At 43.1% G+C, this 23456-nt stretch overlaps 1 protein-coding gene across 1 annotated transcript in view; it reads left to right on the top strand.

Moving 5' to 3' along the window:
- The first annotated feature begins 239 nt into the window (after positions 1–239).
- Positions 240–23456, top strand: part of slc26a6 (solute carrier family 26 member 6) — a 26376-nt gene continuing 3159 nt past the window's right edge. Inside the window, exons 1-10 of the mRNA XM_063209676.1 lie at positions 240–348; positions 462–604; positions 5631–5795; positions 7740–7892; positions 8056–8138; positions 8941–9091; positions 10882–10995; positions 14425–14502; positions 16236–16331; positions 16545–16651. Of these exons, the coding sequence (XP_063065746.1) occupies positions 240–348; positions 462–604; positions 5631–5795; positions 7740–7892; positions 8056–8138; positions 8941–9091; positions 10882–10995; positions 14425–14502; positions 16236–16331; positions 16545–16651 (1199 nt within the window). The remainder of the gene's footprint in view (positions 349–461; positions 605–5630; positions 5796–7739; positions 7893–8055; positions 8139–8940; positions 9092–10881; positions 10996–14424; positions 14503–16235; positions 16332–16544; positions 16652–23456) is intronic.

Here is a 23456-nt window from a genome sequence, read left to right as displayed (position 1 = left end):
AGAAGAGAGAACTCTTCTGAATTTCAGCAGACTGTTCACCATGAGGCGAAATGCTGCCCTCCACACTGGTCTAATCCAGAACTATGTAGCTATATTATAGTGCGATTAAAATGAGTTACACTGTATTTTTTTAATCGCATTAATTTTTGTGTGTTTAATTAATCGAAATTAATGCATTAATGTCCCAGCCCTAATTGTGTTCATAATTATTCAGTCCCTCACTTCCCTTGTCCTCAGGAATGGCCAGTGCCATGCTAGCTGCTGTGCCTCCAGTGTTTGGGTTGTACACCTCCTTCTACCCCATCCTGATATATGTGATATTTGGTACATCCAGGCACATTTCAGTGGGTGAGCAACACAACACAACACCAACACAGCACAACACAACAAAGCATTATAAATGAATCTCAGCTATAGAAGAAACTTCACTCCATTTACTCAATGCCAATGTGCTGTAGGAGGTGGCATTCTTGCCATCATGGTGGGAACAGTGACAGGTGATATGGAGTTGCCAAGCAACCGGGGGAACAGGAGTGACAGCGACGTTGACATGGCCAAAGTGGCAGTGGCTTCCCATCTCACCATAATGTGTGGACTCATACAGGTACAGTCTCTCTCTCTCTCTCTCTCTCTCTCTCTCTCTCTCTCTCTCTCTCTCTCTCTGTGTCTGTCTCTTTCTCTGTCACACGCACACACACACACACACACACACACACACACACACACACACACACACACACACACACACACACACACACCTCACAACAGCAAACAAGCATACATGAAAATACTCATCATACATAATGCAAAATAATATTAGAGTAAGTTTAGAGCTTTTTTATATGATATGAATTAATTAATAATATGGAAAATAAAATATAATCAAAACACTACAGGGAGACATTGAACATACACCTTAAAACAATTACCCTGATTATCATCGACTTTCAAATCTCTTCGAGACTTGGTCTGACCAAAAGCATAACAATTAACATTTCCCAAAACGGCATGGTTGACCCACCTCTCTTGGTTTGCTACTGGTTGTTTGCTTCCTGACAAAGTGGGAGGAGTTCCCGATTTTTCTACTAGACTACTTTCGACTAGAAGCAACGCAGAAGGTGTTGCGTCACTAGGAGGGCACGGCCTGGCTATAAAACGATTGCCTATAGTCTTGGCAGGATTTCTGAAAAGGTGCTTATTTAAGGTCCTAGGGGCAAATTGTGTTAATTTTCGGCATACAACTGATTGAGGGGTATCAAGGGTGCTGAATCCAAATCTGCTGTATGCCGGACTCAAAAATTTACTGAAATGCCTCAAATGGGCAAAATCCAATATGGCCGCTGCCACCAGGTCAAAACGTAAGGTTGCAACCGTAACCCCCGGTTCTTTGATAACAGAGTGAGGTGTTTCACTATGGGAATCGCTTAGGGCGTGACCAACTTACGGAAGCTCTATGACATTACGTCTGTCGGAGACAGGTCGACTCGTTCGGGCTCCGCCCCCTAGGGTATACCCAGTCGACCCTCTGGAAATCATTCACGGTTTCTTCCCCACCTAACACATAGTGCAAGGAGGGAAAGACAGGTGAAACACCTCACTCTGTTATCAAAGAACCGGGGGTTACGGTCGTAACCTTACGTTCTTTTTCTAACTTCGTTCGGTGTTTCACTATGGGAGATGTAGCCCACTCCCATATTGCATGCACCAGTGTACAGTCTACTATACCCTCGCTGACGTGGCGTGGTGCTTAAATCACAGCAGCTGAGTCTATTCCCAGGACTGCGTGAGCTACGGACGGCCCCGAGACGTCCAGTCTATAGAAGCGGGCGGACGTGTTCCCTGAGGCCCAGTTCGCTGCATCACATAGGTCTCCTACTGACACACCTCTGAATAGTGCCCAAGAGGTGGCCATGCCTCTGGTTGAATGAGCTCTCAGGCCCTCTGGGGGTAGGGAGCCCTTACTCTGATAGGCTGTTGCTATAGCCTCCACAATCCAATGTGATAGTCTCTGCTTTGACAGAGGCAAGCCTCTGTGCTGAGTTGCCCAAGAAATAAACAGCTGATCGTGTCTCCTAAATTCAGCTGTTCTCCGAATATAAATTCTTAGAGCTCTAACCGGGCACAAGCAGTTGAGCTCTTGACCTTCCTCTGAAGTGAAAGGGGGGGGTGGAAAGCCTCCAACTCCACTGTCTGACACTTATAAGCATAGTCTACCACTTTAGGCACAAACCCCGGGTTGGGTCTAAGGCGTACCCTCTTAAAGTCAGTGGCAAATTGTAAGCATGAGGGCTTCACTGAGAAGGCCTGCAATTCACTCACTCGTTTTGCCGTGGTCAAGGCTACCAGTAAGGCCGTCTTGATACCAGTAAGGCCGTCTTGATAGAGAGAAACTTAAAGCTCACCTCCTCCAGAGGTTCGAAGGGGTGGGCGCATAGGGCGTCCAGAACTAAGGCTAAGTCCCACAGCGGGACCAACGGTCTGGATACCAGGCGTTTGCGTCTTGCACCTCTCATGAAGCGACACACTAAGGGGTGCTGTCCCGCTGACTTCTCCCCAAAGCCTACATGGCAAGCTGAGATAGCTGCTAGGTACACTTTTATGGTGGAGAAGGTCTTACCCTTCTCCAACAGGTCTTGTAGAAAACTAAGAAGCTCTACCACCGAGCACTGAAAAGCTAGGATGTCCTTCTGTGCACACCATGTCTCAAACACTTGCCATTTACAGCCATATAGATTCTGGGTAGAGGAAGCTATGGCTCCCTGTATTGTTTCTTTAACAGCTGGGGGTAGGCCTACAGCGTCTAAGTTCCACCTCTCACGGGCCAAACCCATAGTGCCAGTCTGTCTGGATGTGGGTGATAAATTTCTCCTCTCGCCTGAGTGACCAGGTCTCTCCGGAGAGGTAGGGGTCACGGAGGGCCCTCCAACATCTGCACAATCTCCGCTACCCACTGTTTGGATGGCCAATGTGGGGCTATTAATATCAGCGATAGGCCCTGTTCCCTGATTCTGGCCAGTGTGGGGCAAATTAGACTGATGGGAGGGAATGCGTATAGCAGGGCGTTTGGCCACTGGTGAGCCAGCACATCCACACCCAGCGGTGCATTTCCGTCCGTTAGAGAAAAATAAAGAGGGCACTGAGCGTTTTTCTCGCGAGGCGAAGAGATCTACGGTGGCCTGTCCGAACTTCTCCCACACCTGGGCTATTACCTGGGGGTGGAGAGTCCAATCTCCGTATAAGGGGTTCCCTCTCGATAAGAGATCGGCGCCCCTGTTCAGTACCCCTGGTACATGTGTTGCGCGAACTGACAGGAACTGTGCTCCGCACCAGAGCAACAGTCGTCTCGCTAGCCTGTGTAGCTTCAGTGATCGTGTGCCGCCCTGGCGATTTATATAAGCTACCACTGTTGTGTTGTCTGTCTTTATTAACACGTGATTGTTTCTCAGTATGTCTTGGAAATGTTTCACAGTCCAGGTTGGCGTCCGCCGGGCCAGTCTGGTCACTGGTGCTGGGGGGCCTGGGTGACAGCAGGGGAGTTGGGTAGCCCTCGTCGTTGGAGTCGAGGGCCCATGGGTTGACCCCAGGCTCGCACTCCATAGTGCATTCTTCCTCCTCTCCCTGGGAGGGGGGGTTGTCAGTGACGAGTAGGTAGCCGCACTCACGGGTGGGTAGGTAGGAGTGGAAGGTTAGATCGTCGTAGGGATAAGCCTCGACGTCCACTTCGTCTGACCAAACGGGTTTGGGCACCACGCCGGCGTTGGGTCCCCGGTTGTTGCCTACCGCCACATTCAGTCTGCGTGCGCGGACCTTATCCGGCATGTCGGCGCAGTGGTTGCAGAAGCTTGGGTCCTTCATCGCCGCTTGCGCGTGCTGAGGGCCCGTGCAGAAGATGCACATCATGTGCGGATCCCTCCCAGAGATGGTGGAGCCGCATTGAGCCGGGCATGGGCGGGAAGTTGGTTCCTTCCCTTGCCCTCCCTTTCCACCGGTCCCTTTGGCGGGGGAATTGGTTTTCGAATTGCTTGTGGAAGCCATATTCTGTGGGAGAGATGAGAGGGTTAGAATATAGTGAACCAAACTACTCGTCACGACACGTGCGTAGCTAGGTTGGCGCCTGCTAGCAGCTTAGCCACACGTGGTGTGAGTGACTAGCTGAACGTTACCAACTAGCGTCTTGTCCAACGAGCGGGATGGTCCTCGTGGATAAAACGTTAGAAAGTAGACGGGTGGGAAAGCTAGAAACGGCGCAAAGTCGATTGCGGTTTAGGTTTACCACAAAAATTCCACACCAGTAACCGAATACTGGGTGGAGAGTAGCTTAAGCAAATGAATGCCGCGGCTGGTTAGCTAGGCAGGTTGTTAGCCCGCCACGCTACTCTGGTAGCGTCGAGACTTTACCAGATCAAGAAAATAAGCAGGGAAACTGCAAACTTTCAAAATACTTCTTTACGAAGGTTAGCAAAACGGCACTAGTAAGCCGCAGTCGCGTTCGGCGATGGGGTCCTGAGCGGTCCGCCTGAGAACAGTTAAGCGAGTACAGCCTTACCTAGCGCAGTCGAGCTTCGGTCTCTTTCTTCTGGGTCACGGAAGAAAGCGTGAATGATGGATTTCCAGAGGGTCGACTGGGTATACCCTAGGGGGCGGAGCCCGAACAAGTCGACCTGTCTGTCTCCGACAGACGTAATGTCATAGAGCTTCCGTAAGTTGGTCACGCCCTAAGCGATTCCCATAGTGAAACACCGAACGAAGTTAGAAAAAGAACCATGTAATCACTTTTCTAATGGACTAAACAAGGTATGAATTTGAAAATAGCACTATTTTATGTTTTCAGACATGGGAAATACATTTCTGTCATCAGATGTAGGATTAGAAGAATTTGCTGATATCATTGCACAGCTATTTTAAAAGGATCATATTGTCAGTGATTTTTACCATTTTCACCAAACTTTCAAGATCCACAGATCTTGTATATATGGGGAGTGTGTATATGCACGTTTGTATGTAAAAATAAGCAGGGAAACTGCAAACTTTCAAAATACTTCTTTAGGAAGGTTAGCAAAACAGCACTAGTAAGCCGCAGTTGCGTTCAGCGACGGGGTCCTGAGTGGTCCGCCTGAGAACAGTTCAGCGAGTACAGCCTTACCTAGCGCAGTCGAGCTTCGGTCTCTTTCTTCTGGGTCACGGAAGAAAGCATGAATGATGGATTTCCAGAGGGTCGACTGGGTATACCCTAGGGGGCGGAGCCCGAACGAGTCGACCTGTCTGTCTCCGACAGACGTAATGTCATAGAGCTTCCGTAAGTTGGTCACGCCCTAAGCGATTCCCATAGTGAAACACCGAACGAAGTTAGAAAAAGAACCATGTAATCACTTTTCTGATGGACTAAACAAGGTATGAATTTGAAAATAACACTATTTTATGTTTTCAGACATGGGAAATACATTTCTGTCATCAGATGTAGGATTAGAAGAATTTGCTGATATCATTGGCTAGCAGCTATTTTAAAAGGATCATATTGTCAGTGATTTTTACTATTTTCACCAAACTTTCAAGATCCACAGATCTTGTATATATGGGGAGTGTGTATATGCACGTTTGTATGTACAGATATTCTTTTTGTCTTTGTGCAGATAGTGCTGTGTCTGTTGCATTGCGGAGGGGTGAGTCGGTGGCTCTCTGGGCCACTAGTAGGGGGCTACACCGTGGCAGCTGCCATCCATGTGGCCATATACCAGATACCTCTAATGACTGGCATCAACACAGAAAGACGCACAGGGGTCTTCGCCATCTTCTGGGTAAGAGTGTGTGTGCGTGTGTGTGTGAGTGTTAGAAATAGAGTGTTAAAAATTGAGATAAAACACTACATTTAAATTAATTCTCTTTAAAGTCTTTAATTCAAAGGTGATTTTAATTTTCCACTATTCAACACACCCCTCCTCATACTCACTTTTCACATGCTCATTTCACCTGGGTCTCTTGTCAGTTGAATTGGCGATTAATTACGATTAATGTTTTTTAAACGATTAAAGTGGGTTAATCGATTAATCATTTGCATCCCTAGTGAGTGTGTGTGTGTGTGTGTGTATGCGTGTGTGCGTGCATGTTCTTTTTTCACAAACAGAGCAGGATAGTAGAGTAGAAAACATTTGCTGTCTTTGTGGTGCAATTAAAGGAACACTTAGCATTTCTCTCTCAGTCGAGTTTCGTTTGACATCTCTCTCTATCGGCTAATCCTATTACACCCATAAGCCCTACGCCTTTCCTCTTCCCCTCCGTTTTGCCAGTCCACATGTAGGGGTAGTGGCATCTCGATCCACGTTCAGACAGAGGGGTAGGGGTACAGTGAAGGGCTTTCCACCCCTCCGCGCGGAGATTTTCTGACACCACACTCTGTCGATGGAGGGCTACGACAGATTTCCCTGAATGCATTGCGAATGCCTTTAAAAATGGCCAGCAAGCCGTGGCACCCACAACAGCGCACAAGTTCAAGTATTTTCGCCACAATTGACGGTCTTAAAGTGGTAATATTTATTCCATTGTACTAAGTTTAACATTGTCCTAATGTGTGATGGCCCTTTTCTCCGTGAAACGCACGTGAAAAAAATCGCTATTAACGTCAACCTAATGAATGGAATTAGTGACATCTGTGAGTGTCATTCCGTGATTGTTGTATATCTCAATCTATAGCGGTTGCGTTTCAAGCCCTACACCTTGCGGCTTCGTTTGAAAGCACAAGGGGCAAGAGGAAGGCGTAGGGTTAGGGGTAGAGATTAGTAATGGGAAAGGCCCTATCTCTCTCCCAGGTTCTCTGAGGGTGAATGAGAGAATGTGCTTCGGTGGATGTCTCACACGATGAGAACAACCCATACAGAGAGATGTCTCTCTCATTCTCCCTCAGAGAACAGGGGACATATACGTCTATGACCATCCTACTTTGTAAATGTTAGAAGTGGGCTTGTCTCTGATAGAGAACTACTCAGTAAACAATACAGTATTAATTCAACACTACTTAGAGAGTATTCTGGGACCAAATACACTAAGTGTTGAATTCGCACTGCAGTTTTTTTTTGTTTTTTTTAATGTATACAGAGAGAAGGGCCAATACTTCCAATTTTGTTAATGGGATTAAAGACGAGCACATACTGAAGTGCTTCTCACACTGTTACCACTTCAAGAACCACTGAAATCATTTCAAGGTTATGTTTTTGGTCGTGTTGGTTTGTCTGTCTGTTGGTTTGTTTGTCTGTCTGTCAGCAGGATAACTCAAAACGTTATGAACGGATTTGGATGAAACTCTGTGGAGTTGTTTGTAATGACTCAAGGAAGAAGTGATTAAATTATGGTGGTGATCTGGATCACGAACCGGAACCAGGACCTTTTTAAAGATTCTTCACCATTGCTAGCCTATACATCTAGATGCCCTGACCGCAAATTGAATTGTGGGACAGGGCAAAACATTCCAGTTTCTAACTCCACAAAAAGAAGGCAGAAAGACAGGGTGTAACATAGTCAAATGTTCTATCAAGCAGCTTCCTTGGCGGAGGTCTGTGCTCTCTGAGTGCTTCTAGTTTGTTTTAAAACAATGTTTTCTATGTTTTGTGGGTTGGGGTCAGGGGTGGGAGAGGGAGAGAGAGAGAATGTCAGTCTTTCTTTCTGTGACAGTGCATAGTGTGTGTGTTACTATACTGTGTGTGACATTCTGTTCTCCAATCATACATGTGGGCATGCATGTGTGTCAGATGTTGGGAGATGTTCTGTCTACATTGGACAAGTCCTCGGCCGGAACGGTATTTGTGTCTGCAGTTTCCATGGTTATCCTGGTCGGGGGAAAGGTGCTGAACTACTGCTTCAGGAACCGGCTCCCCATACCGGTGCCCTGGGAAGTTGTACTGGTGAGAGATTACGCACGCACGCACGCACGCACGCACGCACGCACGCACGCACACACACACACACACACACACACACACACACACACACACACACACACACACATTTGCATGCAATACAACAGGAATGGCATTATTTTATTGACACATTATTTCCATGTTTTAGGTCGTTTTGGCCACTCTCTTGTCTTGGCAGCTTGATCTGTCTGTGGACCACAGAGTTCCAGTGGTGGGCACAGTACCTACTGGGTCAGTACACTGTTTATTATGGACAGTCAGTTATTATCAGTCAGTTATATATGGACAGTCAGGTAGAATATTGAATTTTAGTCGTTTCTTCACAAATTTGATCTCTTCATGATTGTTTACTAAGTCATAAACTAATGTGTGGTCTGACCAAAGTACTGTACAAAGTACATAAAAGATTTTAAAAAAAAAAGAATGTCAATGGTGTCTAATTCAAATTCAAAATGACGGACATGGAGAAGATCCACCTATTCATGTATGAAATTGATGGTGGTAAATATACTGTACATGAAAAAGATTACATTTGTGGATTGGCAACATAATGGAAATAAACTACTACACTATTTGCATACTCTAGCTGTGACTGAGGCACCCCGAACAAGGCTCCCTGGAGGTTGTTGTCATGTTAGCTCCCTCCTCACATTTGTGATGGGGTAAATGCAGAGGTTGTATTCAGTTTTTTGAGTTGTGTGCTACGCGTTTACACTGTTAAATGCAAATGCAAACTTTGACTGAACCCAGAGACAATAAAAGACCCTATGCGGTAATAGATGCAGTGTGAAATCAGAATTTCTAGGCGGTTCTGGTACCAAATACAAACTAGAAAATATTAAATCGACAATCTTTTTACTGTGTACAGATTGTTTGCGACCCCATTTGTTAATCCATACAGTCCAGTGAATACTACTGTACACACTGTTCTACTAATGTAGAAGCACTTACTCAGAGATGTAACTTAACCTGTAATTGCTAGTCATTTTTTCTTTTCCTTTTATTTGCATCTCTCTTTTCTTCCCTCCCGCAGTCTGTCTCCTCCCTCTCTCCCACCTCTGTCCTCCTTCTCTAAGGACCTGCTGGTCCCGGCGTTTGCGTTGGCAGTGGTCAGCTTTGGCTTCACGGCTTCTCTGGGAACTATGTTTGCACTCAAGCACGGCTACACTATAGACAGCAACCAGGTAGCTACCACAGGCCAGCCATGCATTAGCCTACTATGACAATACATGTAGTGTGATTTAATTATCAGGCTCTGGCACAGCCTGAAAAAATATCTTTGAGTATTGTGCTTGGTTAGCCTGTTATGACCCGCCTATAATACTTCTTTTCATTCATATGAAAAGAAGTATTATGGGCGGGTCATACCAGACTAGTGCTTGGTATGAGTGGCTACAGAAAGGAGGATGGCTCTGGTGTCCACACGTTCTCCAGAGGTTGTGAAATGTGCATTGTTGCAAAGTAGAGATGCACCGGATCCTGATTTTTAGGATCCTGCCGGATACCGGATCCACTGCTTAAGATCCTGCTGGATCCGGAACCGGATACCGGATCCTACGAAAGGGTTGCAAAGGGCCAGCTTAATCCATTTTGTCCTAAACCCTTTTTGGGAAAGGGTGCCCTCTGCCTATTAAACCTTATCTCATCCTCCAAAGCACATACAAACATGAAATGAGTTGCATTTATAAAAGCTAGGACCCTCGTTTTGCCTTAGAATGTGTTCATTAAGCTCTAACTTACACACATTTTCAATAAAACAGCTCAAATCTTAAGAACCTGAATGCAGCGTATGTGTCCAGGACACAATGGGTTAAAAGCGACACACTTTTTAAATATTTCTACTTTATTACCTCCCCAAGGAGGTAATGTTTTCGGTCGCGTTGGTTTGTCTGTTTGTTTATTTGTGTCTGTCTGTTTGTCCGTCAGCAGGATAACTCAAAAAGATATGAACGGCTTTGGATGAAACTTTGTGGAGTTTTTGGAAATGACAAAAGGAACAAGTGATTACATTTTTCGTGGTGATCAGGATCACTATCCGGAACCAGGATTAAAAAAAAAAGATTCTTCAAAATTGCTAGCCTAGAAATCATACGCCCCTAGTGACTGCAAATTGAATTGCACACAGGGCGATTTTTGACATTCCAGGCAAAAAATACACTAGCAAATACACTAGCCTGGTTCTCACGCAGACCCACATGCAACCATCTGCATGAGAACAAAGTAAAACAGTACACCAGACGCAACTTGAGTGATTGCAGCAACGGAAGTAATTGACTTCTTTATTGAGTCGCTGCGCTGGCAACAGAAGATACAAAAGCGATTTGGGCGATTTGAACGTCTATAGTTACGTTTATAGTTGGACTTCGAATATTATGCAAATGAGCTATGAAGCGGTTCAGCAACATCCACCACAGTCAATGGGGATGTCGGAATGCTTGCATTCTGCTTTTAACAGACATACTCTGTCGCTTCTATTGCTCGTATCACTTTTGTTGCACAGTCCAGTGACTCTCTGTTGCTTAATCTTGTTGCCGCTGGTGTGTTTGCCCAGTTAGTCTGTGTGCATGTTCATACCCTACCTCCTGATTCTTTATAAGCATGAACGGCCATCCAGGTACTTAAGTCGTAAATGTGCGTTACACCTCTTTATGGGGGAAATCAAACCGAATGTCTTATTAGCATAAATGCTACATCGGCTAGCCTAAATGCACACAGCCCATGCTTCAGCCACGGCTGTTTGGCTGTATTATTTGAACAGCCGGAAACATAACACGTTTTCGGCATGTTGAGCATGAACAACGCTAGTCAGGTCCTTGTCTTTTGTTTATTCCAACACCACCAATTGACTTGCATTGGCTTTCCCCCAATGTTTTCCCCCATAAAAGGGCGTAACGCACATGAAACATGTCACGCCGTTCATGAGTATTGTGTGTGACCTCCTGACTTCTTGACTTCCTTATTCTCCCATCCACAGGAACTGCTGGCAATGGGCTTGTGTAATTCCATAGGGGGCATGTTCCAGTGCTTTGTGGTCAGCACGTCCATGTCTCGCAGTATGGTGCAAGAGGGCATTGGGGGCAAGACTCAGGTGAGTCTAGTTGGCCATACCTTCTTTGAACCCCACACTGTAAGTTTACAGGAAGTTTTTCCTGGCAATTCTGGTTGACAGTAACAATGTAAATCTTGAGGTTGATGTTATGACAGAGTGACTCTTTAGCTGGGAGCACGAGGGGCTCTGTCTTGGACAGGTTCAGCTGTAGGTGGTGGTCCTTCATCCAAGTTGACAAATCGGAGAGGCAAATCGTGGTGTCCTCTGGACGGAACGACAGATACATCTGGGTGTCATCAGCATAGCAGTGATAGGAGAACCCATGTGTTCGAATGACACATCCCAGGAAGGAGGTGTACATTGCGAACAGAAGGGGCCCCAGCACTGATCCATGGGGTACGTCTGTGAAGAGGGTGTGAGTCGTAGACAGTTTTCGGTAACACTTCCAAATAAGGGGCCATAATTAACAGCAAAGTAGCTATAACCTAATACTTTAGTAAGGGTTAATAATCATTACTTAACGCCACGTTAGACACATATTAATTGTTATTAATGCATATGTTAAACATTAGTAAGCAGTTACTTAACTATTACATAGACTATTACGTAAGGGTTAACGTTCGGCGAGAAGGTCGCTACCGTGGAATAGCAGCACGACAGAGAGAATCTTTAGACCCCGACGCGGAGCGGAGGGGTCTTGTTCTCTCTGAAGTGCTGCTATTCCACAAAGCGACCGACTCGCCGAAAGTTAACCCGCTTATTATATGGATATACTTAAATGACTCACACATGGCGGGGACATTTCTTTAGGCCTATTTAATGTTAAGATTGTTGCTGCGCAAAACAAAACAGTGCCGTTGTGGAACACCGCTAGGCAACAGCTAGGTAGCCAGGACAACAGGTGTTGTCTATCACAGCAGCTGATTAGAGTCTTGTTGAAAAGTCGCTTTAGCAGTGAAAAGTCTTGTTGCCATTGACAGCGGTCTGTTATAGACCAACCCGTCCGTTATCGAAAAATAACAGACGTGCGAACGTTGGGGAGCCCCGTTGAAATGAATGGAGCATTCGACCGATGACGTCACAGCCATATAATAACTTTTGTTACAAGTTCATAGCATAAAAAATATTTCACTAATAGATAAGAAAGGGTACAGTAAAAGTTAGTAGTTGTTAGGTCATACTTAACTAAGGACCAAAATTAACACTTACTTAATACAAAAGTAAGGCATAACTAATGAATAAATAATACCGAAATATTGTCTGTAGATTGAGTACCCATCATGCACTGCACTTCTTGGAGCTGATACTCTCAGACATCACAAAGGAATGGTTTAGTTTCGCTTCAAAACTATTACTCTTCATAATGTTCTGCATTTATTGTAGGGTTTTTACCATTAAAACCAATAAGTGGTATATGAACAAATTACATCTCATCATCCCACCATCGTTGAGAAGTGTACGTCCAATCCTTGCTATATAATGGCTCCTGTTGCCATTAATACAGTGATTTGAACGAATGAAAGCTAGACATCACAGTAGATTACATACTTAACTATTAGGTATGCGCAGCCAACTCTATTATAAGGGTCCCAAACACCAATATCTATGGATTAATTAACCATTAGTTATCCGCAGCCAACTCTAATATAAGGGTCCCAACTCCCAATATTTATGTATTATTTATCCATTAGTTATGCCATACTTTTGTATTAAGTAAGTATTAATTTTGGTCCTTAGTTAAGTATGACCTGATAGCTACTTAACTATTAACTGTGCCCTTACTTATCTATTAGTTTAATAATAATATGCTATTGTTATCTAATAGTTAAGTAACTGCTTACTAATGCTCAACATATGCATTAATAGCAATTAATATGTGTCTAATATGGCGTTAAGTAATGATTATTAACCCTTACTTAAGTATTAGGTTATAGCTACTTTAATGTTAATTATGGCCCCTTATTTGGAAGTGTTACCCAGTTTTCCTTGACGCAGTGGCCACCGCTGATAAGAAGTTAGTAGGTGACAGATTGCGTAGCTTCCACCTAGTGTATAGTGTTAGATTGGGTAAGGAGGTGGTGAAATGGATGAAAAAATGGTGTTACCTTGATGTCGTTGACATCACCAAAATCAAAACCATTTTTAGATATCCCGCAGTACAGCTTGTGACACATGTGATGTCATGGCGGTAACAGGTTTTGTAAAGCTCTCCCATTGGTTACCCCTTCGCGACCACGCTCCTCATTTCCATATTAAAAAGAACCACGCTCAACTTTATTGCCCTGCTCGCAAACCGCCCGCCGTCCTCGCTTCCCTACGTCACCACCTATTGCCTCGCGACCACTTCCCAACAGAAAATAATGGAAGGCCCCGGCTCTATGGGGCATCTAAGTCACGCCCTTCTACTTCTAATCCATGGGGCTGTAGCTCTCAAAAATTTCAATGGGAGTAAATGGAGCAAGTCGAGCTAAGTCCTCATCCCGTTTGGCACGTTCTCCGGATTTCGCATATGATGACAGAGAATTTTAAAGGTTTGGATTTGCATCGTAATACCACTAATTTTCGGTATGCAAGAAAGGTTGTTCTAGCTTTTGTGAAAAACTGGGTAACACTTTGCTTTACGAATCGCTAATAAGGTGGTAATTTCTTGTTAATTTCATAGTTATTTCAGGGTAATAACAGCAAAATAACCATAGTGCAATTCAGTGCAATTATGCCATAATTTCTAGTTAATGAAAGCAAAATAACCATATGGTTATACTGTCATCTCAGATGACACAAATCACAGTACACAAGTGTTCTACAGTTCATTGCTACAGCTAATTTGTATTGTCATAAGTACAGGAAGAAAACAGGATCCCCTGCTGTTCACATGCAGCACATAGTAAAAGAAAGGAAGACATAATAAAAAGGATAGAATAAAATAGCAGATAAAGAAAGAGATGAACACAATCAGGCAAATTGAAGTGCAATGTGCAATCTAGTCTGTAAATTCAATGGTCTTTTCTCTGTGACAGTGCGATAACAATTCAGGCAACAAGTCTCACATGGTACTATATAGTGTAATAACTCTACTTGACTGTTATGGAGACAGTTGGATGGAAAAATTATGAAATGCTGAAGCACAGCTCAGATTGAATCACCTTATCATTTCAAACTATCGCAAATTTCCACACATGCCCTCGTCATTCACACTGCAGCAGTATGTCTTATTACATTTGCATGGTGATGCCAATACCTACCCAGCAAACACAGTTGAATTCTGTACTGTTGTGCAAACATGAATATACAGTATGTGAATGTGAAATGTCCTCCAAATATGAATCAAAATGTAATTAGTCTGTTTGTTTTATGAATCTGTTCAGTATGTATGCTATAAAAGGTTTTTTTGTGAATGTGAATGGAAACAAATGACTAAACAAACTAACAAACTTCCTGACTAGCTGTTGTGTCCTCTCCTATTTCTAGATGTCTTCTCTGATTTCTGCCCTATTGTTGTTGGTCTTCCTGCTGAAGGTTGGGGCCCTATTTGAACAGCTGCCCAAGGTGTGATACGTCACCTTATCTCAGACTTCAGACATCACAACATCCAATCTGTTATAAGTTTGTTGTCACCAGAATGACAATGGCATAATGTATTACTTAACCCCTTAGCGCAGAGCCTGTTATAACGTTACTGGCTCCAACATTGTAATGGATATGTCTTAATCTGTTACTTAACACATTGAACACCGGCGGTGCTTACGGAATTATGTCGTAGAATAACGGCATTCTAAGCCCTTTTTTGACCTCTTTTGTACAGTCAGAGCATATGTGATGGTGCCACTGAAACATGTTATGACTCGTTTGATAGTGGAGATCTTGCCCTTTTCGTGGATGCAAACCTTGTGTCTCTACAAGGTTTTATTGCCAAGCAAACCTAAGTTACACCGAACCAGAATTCTGCAAGAAACGGAGATAATGAGTTTTTTTTGTTTCAGAATGTCACGCGTTTAAACGGGGACCAGTTGGTATTGATATGAAATTAGCTGGCACAAAAGCTCAGTTTTGTGTTGTCCTGCTTATCCTGACTTGACACACCTACTGTCTGACTACCTCGGCCAATCAAGACATGCATTTACGTCCAGGGCTTCACAGCAAGGTTTGGTATGCCCTGCAAGTTAAAATATCTTTGCACACACAAAAGTGCGGTCTTCAGTCACACACAGAAGGTGGAACAGGTCCCGAAAGTAATTTAGCCCCAAAAAAAAATCCCAGGGTATTGGATCCGATCACAGTTCGGGGGTCATTTGTAAGGATCTAGCCAAGGATCCGGGTAAGGATGTTAGCCCCTGAAGTAACCTACTCAGCCTGCCAGACACGATATAAAATTGTCCTCCTCCGTGTTTATTGCGTGAAGGGAACTATAAAAAGTGACATAGAGTGGACAATGCCGATCATAAAAGTAAGTAGGCTATACAACAGGCACGATTCTTGACAGCAGCATCATAGTCCACCACCATAGAATCACAAGACTAACAGGGCTACAAGCTGAGCCTCATTAAGCGAGGTCAATGTGGGTTACTTTACCCAAAGATTCTTTTAATTCACAATAGACCGTCTCTGCTTTACCTACAGTTACTGCTCTGGCGTTGTGATTAAAATTAAAATGTCCAAATCATGACACGAGCTTTTGACTGCCATTGTTGTCATTTGTATTCATCACAGACCTCCCAAAATCACATATACATATTATGCATATTTACGCATGGGCGGGAAAAAACTTTTTATTACAGCGTTGGTACTCAATGTGTTAAGGCTCTCGGTAATGTCATTGCAATGTCGTTATGATGTGGTTGGGTATTTTCAGCAAATGAAGAGTTCAGATGCAAAACCCCCTAAGTGCCTTTTCAGAAAATAATCTTAATTAATTTTTATTTAATACAAAACTATCAAAATTGCTGATTTTTTTATTTTATTTATATAATATAACTATTTATATGTATTATCAAGTACATGAATGTAAACCAAACCAACAATGGGGTTCTCTACAAATATAGAAGTGCAGGTCTTCAGAAATGGAGTTAGGGGTTTTTGCATCTGAACTCTTCAAATAGTGAATAGGCCCGCCGGCGACCCCCTCTGCACTATCATGGTGAAGTCTGTGCTTCATTAGGCTACGTGAGATTGGTGGTAAATATGTGTGTGTGTGTGTGTGTGTGTGTGTGTGTGTGTGTGTGTGTGTGTGTGTGTGTGTGTTTCATTGTGTGTGTATGTGTGTGTGTGTGTGTGTGTTACAGGCAGTCTTGGCTGTTGTAATTCTGGTGAATCTGCAGGGCATATTTATTCAAGTCAGGGAGGTGCCTAAACTTTGGGCTACTGACCGCATAGACCTGGTGAGTCATACAGTAGTCATACAGAAGTTCATACAGTTTCATTCATTGTTATCAAAATTTCAAATGAATTATATTCAGTAGTTATTATCATCGATATTTCAATTAGAGTAATTATTCTTTGTGTGTGTGTGTGTGTGTGTGTGTGTGTGTGTGTGTGTGTGTGTGTGTGTGTGTGTGTGTGTGTGTGTGTGTGTGTGTGTGTGTGTGTGGTAGTGTGTATGGGTGGTGACTGCTCTGTGTGCGTTGGCCTTTAACCTGGATGTGGGTCTGGGTGTAGCGCTGATGTTCAGTCTTGTTACAGTTGTCTTCAGAACACAGAAGTGAGTACTGACACACACCTCTCACTCCCTCTCACTATTAAGTGTTTGTCTGTGTCTAATCTCTCTGATTTTGCTGTCGTGTTCTCTTCATTATTATTACCTTCGCCAGAAGGTTATGTTTTGCCTGTCTGTCTGTCTGTCTGTTTGTTTGTTTGTTTGTCAAAACTGACCCGATTTTAATGAAATTTTGTGGGATGATTGGTCATGACCCAAGAATCGATTAGTTTTGGGAGTGATTGGGTCAAAGGTCAAAGGTCAAGGTCAAAATGTTTGTTTTTTGTTTTTTGAATAATGTTTATTGAAGGAAATAGACGTTTTACAAGATTTCAATATACCACATATTCCTTCGTATTTTGTTTAAGTTTTATACATATGGAACAACAAAACAATCCCAGCCAACCCCCCACCCCAAACAAAATGCAACTGGAAGAACACAAGGAGAGAGAGAGAGAGAGAGAGAGAGAGAGAGAGAGAGAGAGAGAGAGAGAGAGAGAGAGAGAGAGAGAGAGAGAGAGAGAGCAAAAAGAGCCAGCTAACTAAAATAAGGTATAGAGGTAGGACAGTGAAAAGACTGTGACAATGAGAAAAAGAGAATAAGGAGAGCTCAGGAGCTAGGAGTCAGTGGCCTGCGTTTCTGACCATTTATCAAGTAGTGGCTGCCAGGTTTTAGAGAATGCTCTTTCCCTGCCTGTGTTGCTGTAGTGCAACCGTTCTAAATGCAACACACTACCCAAATCTCTAAGCCATTGTTGGAACTGAGGAGAGGCTTCTGATTTCCAATGTTGGAGAATGAGACGTTTAGCCAAGAGAGTGCAGAGGGAGATAGCTTGTCCTATATAGCCACTTATGTTGACATTGTATTCTACACAGCCAAAAATGGCAAGGAGTGGGTCAGGCACAATAGTTTTGTGGAACGCTTTTGAGATGTAGTCAAATATGAGAGTCCAAAAGAGAGACAGTTTAGGACATGCCCAGAACTGGTGCGTCAGGGTACCTGTTTGTTGTTTACATTTGTCGCATAGGGGAGATGTGTTAGGGTAAATACTGTGCAGCCTGGCCTTGGAGAAGTGAAGCCTGTGGACCACTTTAAACTGTAACAAAGAGTGTCTGGAGTTTACTGAAGTACCGTGGATCATATCAAGTACACCCTCCCATACTGATGGGCACAGCTCCATACCAAGTTCTTGTTCCCAGCTGTTTTTAACCTTATCAGTGTTCACTTTCTGATGAGCCCCCAATATACCATACAAAATAGAGACTGTGCCTCTGTTGCCTGGAGTAAGCCGTATAATGCTGTCCAGTGTTGTATGTTGGGGCTTTTGTTCATACTGTGGTATATGTGTTCTGATAAAATTTCTGATTTGCAGGAACCTGAAAAAGTGTGAGGCTGGCAGATCAAATACCTGTTGGAGATGTTGAAATGAAACTAGACACCCTTGAGAGTATAGGTCTTGTATGCAGAGTATATTATTGGTCCTCCATTTAGAAAATACTGGATCCATTAAGGCTGGAGTGAATGCATGATTATGACATATTGGACTGTCTAAGTAAACTTTAGGCAAATCAAGAAAATGTTGGATCTGTTTCCAAACTTTAAGGGATTGAATAATAATGGGACTTTTAATGTAGGAAGGTATTTTAACTTTAGGAGGGTTATTAAGGAGGGCAGGGAGGGAAGTGGGCCCACATGAAAGTACTTCCATCTGAAGCCACGAGGGGGCATCCTCTTGATTGCTATGGGTCCCTGGAAGGGCGCTACGCCAATGCAGTAAAACATTCAGGTTAGCCGCCCAATAGTAAAATTTAAAATGGGGCAAGCTGAAGCCTCCTTCCGGCTTTGGTTTCTCTAAATGTCTTTTAGAAATTCTAGGTAATTTATTGTTCCAAATGAAGGAAGATATGATTGAGTCAAGTTTTTTAAAGAAGTAGAGGGGAATAAACACAGGGAGATTTTGAAAAATGTAAAGAAATCGGGGAAGGACAACCATTTTTATGGCATTGATGCGACCTACCATGGAGATAGGCAATGTGTTCCAAAATTGGATATTCTGTTTGAATTGCTGAAGTTTGGATTCCCAGTTACTGGAGAGGAGCTTTTGTTTATCACGTGTTACTATGATGCCAAGGGATTTGAATTTGTCAGTTGCAATTTTAAAAGCTGTTGCACTAAGGAAGTTATGGTCTACTTTATTAGATATGGGCATTAGTTCACTCTTGTTCCAGTTAATTTTATACCCTGAGAAGCTACCAAATGTATCGATGAGCTGAAGCAGGGGGGGAATAGAGGATTTAGGATGAGAGATGAATAAAGTAATGTCATCCGCAAACAGTGATATCTTATTCTTCACCCCTAAAATGTCAATTGGGGCTATCTCCTGTTTTGCTCTTATTTGGCTGGCTAGAGCCTCTAGCGCTAGGTTAAAAAGGTATGGTGAGCAAGAGCAGCCTTGACGTACACCTCTATGGAGGGGAAACGTTTCTGAGATGTCACCGTTTGTGATTATGGAAGCCCGAGGATGAGCATAAATAATCTCAATCCATCTAATGAATTCGGGGCCAAAATTAAAGTACTTCAAGGTGGTGAACATGTACTCTCTTTCCAAATAATCAAAAGCCTTCTCAGCGTCCAACGCTATGACCACAGATTCCTCTTTCTGCTTACTATAAATGATATTGAATAAACGGCGCAGGTTAAAATATATCTGTCTACCTGGTACAAATCCAGTCTGATCTGGATGTATGAGACTAGCGATATGTTTACGAAGTCGATTTGCTAACACCTTACTGAGAATTTTTGTTTCCATTTGAAGGAGAGATATTGGGCGGTATGACGCCATGTCCAGAGGGTCCCTGTCTTTTTTAGGAATGAGAGTAATGTTCGCATTATACAGTGAAGGTGGCAGTACTGCTGTCTCTTTTGAGTGGGCAAACATGCGCAGCAACAAAGGGGTCAAGCTGGATGAGTATTTTTTGTAGATTTCAATGGTAAACCCATCTGGGCCTGGGGCTTTGTTATTTGGGAATTGAGATATAGCAGATTTGATTTCCTCCGTGGTAATGGGTGCTTCAATTGATTCGCAGGCCTCATCATCAAGTTTAGGGAGCTGGCTCTTCTCTAGGAACTCATTCATCTTCTGTAGGTCAGAGGACCCAACTTTAGACTGATACAGTTCTTCATAAAATGAAGCAAATGCTTTGTTTATTTTTTGTGGATCTGTTATTAGTTTGCCCTTTTTATCGTTTATTTTGTGTATTGCACGGGTAGCCTGAGTGTGTCGCAATTGCCTCGCTAGAAGCCTATGGGGCTTGTCACCAAGTTCAAAGTAGTTTTGTTGTGTTCTTGCAAGTAATGCGCGAACTCTTTGAGAGAGGATGGTGTTATATTCATATTTTAATCTAGTAATCTTTTCAAGTGTACTTTCTTTGGGGGTAGTCTTATAGAGGCCTTCCTGAATAGAAAGATCCTTAAGTAAATCTTCCAGTCTCATCGCTTCAGCTCTTTTTTGCCTTGACACATAGGCTATGATGTGACCCCTGATTACTGCCTTAAGTGCTTCCCATAAGGTTTTGTCATTTACATCTCCTGTGTCATTTTCAACGATAAAGAGTGAGATCTGATTTTGGAGAAAGTCAGTGAATTGCTTATCCTTCAGTAAGGTAGCGTCAAAACGCCACTGTCTACGAGTAGCTCTTACAGAGCCTACTTTTAGTACCATGGATATGGGCGCATGGTCTGAAATCACTATAGGATGATAGGTTGCTGAAACAGCAGCTGATAATAACTTAGAGTCCACTAAAAAATAATCAATGCGTGAATATACTTTATGTACTGAGGAGAAAAAGGAATAGTCTCTTACAGTTGGATGAGTGAGACGCCATATATCGACTAAGTTAAGGTTTTCCATCAAAGTATTAAGTCGGATACATGAATTAGATTTTTGAAGGGACTTGGAGAACTGTTTGTCTAACAAGGGGTCTAGAACGGAATTGTAGTCCCCTCCCACTAAAACACTCGTGTTTATGTAATCAGGAACCATATTAAAAACTTTTTGAAAAAAATCAGGATTGTCAAAATTAGGTGCATAGAGGTTTACTAGTGTAATCGGAACCGAGTTTAAAGTTCCCACTACAATTACAAATCTACCATTGGGATCAGATATTACTGAAGACTTAATAAAGGGGATGTTTTTCCTGATTAAGATTGCTACCCCCCTTGCTTTGGTAGAGAAGTTTGCTTCATATAGTTGATCTACCCAGCCTACCTTAAGTTTCCCTTTAGAAGTATGCTTAATGTGTGTTTCCTGAAGAAATATTATATCCGCACCAAGTGACTTCAGATGAGAAAATACCTTCGCTCGTTTTACAACATGACCAAGGCCCTTGACATTCCAACTAACAAAGTTGTAACCCCCACTGTGCACCTGAGCTGCATTCTTATCATGTGTCACTCTATTAATCTATTTTTATAAAGTAAAATAAACACTGTCTGTAGGAAAATTATATGTTGCTGCTGGCATAGAAAGAGAGAGAGAAAAGAAAACATAAAAATCAGTTGCCCCCACAAGTCCCTAGTTTGAAGACTGCCCAGACGGCAGCTACCACCACTAAAAGGCATTTCCAAGACTCACCTGTCCTGCACTCGCAGCCCACCTGGCTTGATAATAAGTGCCCCACAACATAATGGTACTATTTAACAAGTAAAACAGCAAACAACTGGCCTATCAAGAACATAATTGCCATCAAACATATTTAGGAGACCTGCCCAGTAAACAAGAGTGACTCTTTCCCTTGTAAAAGTAAATAAATACAAGTTTTTTTTTTTTTAAATGAATAATAATAAAAAAATAAAATAATTAAAGACGCTGAAGGGGGTTGAGTGGGAAGAGGATGACTAGGCAGGCCAAGGGATAGTACAAGTTTTACAAATTAAAATGACAATTTAGTGAAAATTAAACAAACAAATGAAGAAACACATTTAGTGTTTATGAGTTTGAGATACACAGTCTCTTTGTAGCTTACTAAGAATGCTTGGTTAAAGTCTACTGGAATTCACGGAGAGGAAGAAAGGAAAATAGTCTCGCCTACTAGTCAGCAAGAATGCCTGGCTCGAGAAGTCACGCAAATGTTTGAAATACAAACTCAATATTAGCCATTTTAAGGTCCATAACAGTTCGCAAGCCACGTGAATGTGGACAAAGGATATTTATGCTGTGTCCTCCTCAACGTTGTTTTGACTGGGGTTGAACGGCTGTGCCCGCCGATGCTTTGACACAAGGTCCTCTGCTTCCTTGACCGAGTAGAGGCGCGTTCTGTCGGCGTTTTTATCTAGAGTGACAAACAGCTTGGCTGGAAATAGGAGGGAAGGTTTGAGATTAAGGTTGTACAGGTCCTTCATTACGTCTCGGTATTCGGATCGCATATCCAAGACTTCAGGGCTGTAGTCTTCAAAGATCTGGATTGGGGTGCCTCGGTACTGAAGTGTGCCTCGAAGAGAGCGGGCTTCGCGTACCACCAGGTCGCGCGTCTGGAATTTGTGGAAACACATCACAACGGAACGCGGCTTATCCCTGGTGCCTTGCTTAAGCGCGCGATGTGCGCGGTCCAGCTCAGGTGCCGATGTGAGAACCTTTTCCCCCAATACCTCCACCAGAAGTTCTGCAAAAAAGTCAGTTGGGCGAGAGCCGCTTTCAATCGCCTCGGGCAATCCAAAGATACGAATGTTATTCCGTCTGCTTCGTCCTTCCAAGTCCAGAACTTTTGCTTGTAGCTTAGCAATTGCCTCAGCCATGGATATGCAGCTAGCTTCAAGTGCCCTAATTTGGTCGCTGGCTTCGTTGGCATGGTTCTCCAGAGAAATTACCCGCTTGTCGTGGTCGTCAACCTTCGCTTGAATTGTGTCCAGTTTAGATTCCAATGATGAAATGGCTGATTTAAAGTCCGTCGAAATGGCTGCTCGCAGTTCCTCGTGCATTGCCGCTATGGCTTCCATGTTCACTTGGTTGACGGCCGTACTCTCTTTGTCTTCGTCCTTTTTAGTATCCTTTGCCGATCGTGTGACCCTCTTGTCATCCATCGATGTTGTTATTGATTAGATGTTGCTGTTTCTTAATGTTTTCGTTGCGTACGGGAACTAAATTTAGTATTAATTTAAAGAAAGGTGGGAGCGTGCAGAAAACGTGTCTACCCCATTCTCGCGCAGTCGGAAGTTCCACAATGTTTGTTTGTACTTCATATAACTCAAACAGAACTGAGCAAATTTTTATGAAATTTAGTGGGATGATTGGTCATGACCCAAGGAACAATTGATTAGTTTTTGGGAGTGATTGGGTCAAAGGTCAAAGGTCAAGGTCAAGATCACGAAAAGGTCAAAAACGTACATTGAGCCGATTTTTATGAAATTTAGTGGGATGATTGGTCATGACCCAAGGAACAATCAATTACTTTTTGGGAGTGATTGGGTCAAAGGTCAAAGGTCAAGGTCACGAAAAGGTCAAAAACGTAAATTGAGCCGATTTTTATGAAATTTAGTGGGATGATTGGTCATGACCCAAGGAACAATCGATTCGTTTTTGGGAGTGATTGGGTCAAAGGTCAAAGGTCAAGGTCACGAAAAGGTCAAAAACGTAAATTGAGCCGATTTATGAAATTTACTGGGATGATTGGTCATGACCCAAGGAACAATCGATTACTTTTTGGGAGTGATTGGGTCAAAGGTCAAGGTCAAGGTCACGAAAAGGTCAAAAACGTAAATTCAGCCGATTTTTATGAAATTTACTGGGATGATTGGTCATGACCCAAGGAACAA

The sequence above is a fragment of the Engraulis encrasicolus genome, chromosome 10 (genome assembly GCF_034702125.1).
Source record: "Engraulis encrasicolus isolate BLACKSEA-1 chromosome 10, IST_EnEncr_1.0, whole genome shotgun sequence".
In the NCBI taxonomy this organism is placed as follows: Eukaryota; Metazoa; Chordata; class Actinopteri; order Clupeiformes; family Engraulidae; genus Engraulis; species Engraulis encrasicolus.
The sequence above is the reverse complement of the archived record's forward strand: the minus strand, read 5'-3'. Positions and strand labels throughout refer to the sequence as shown.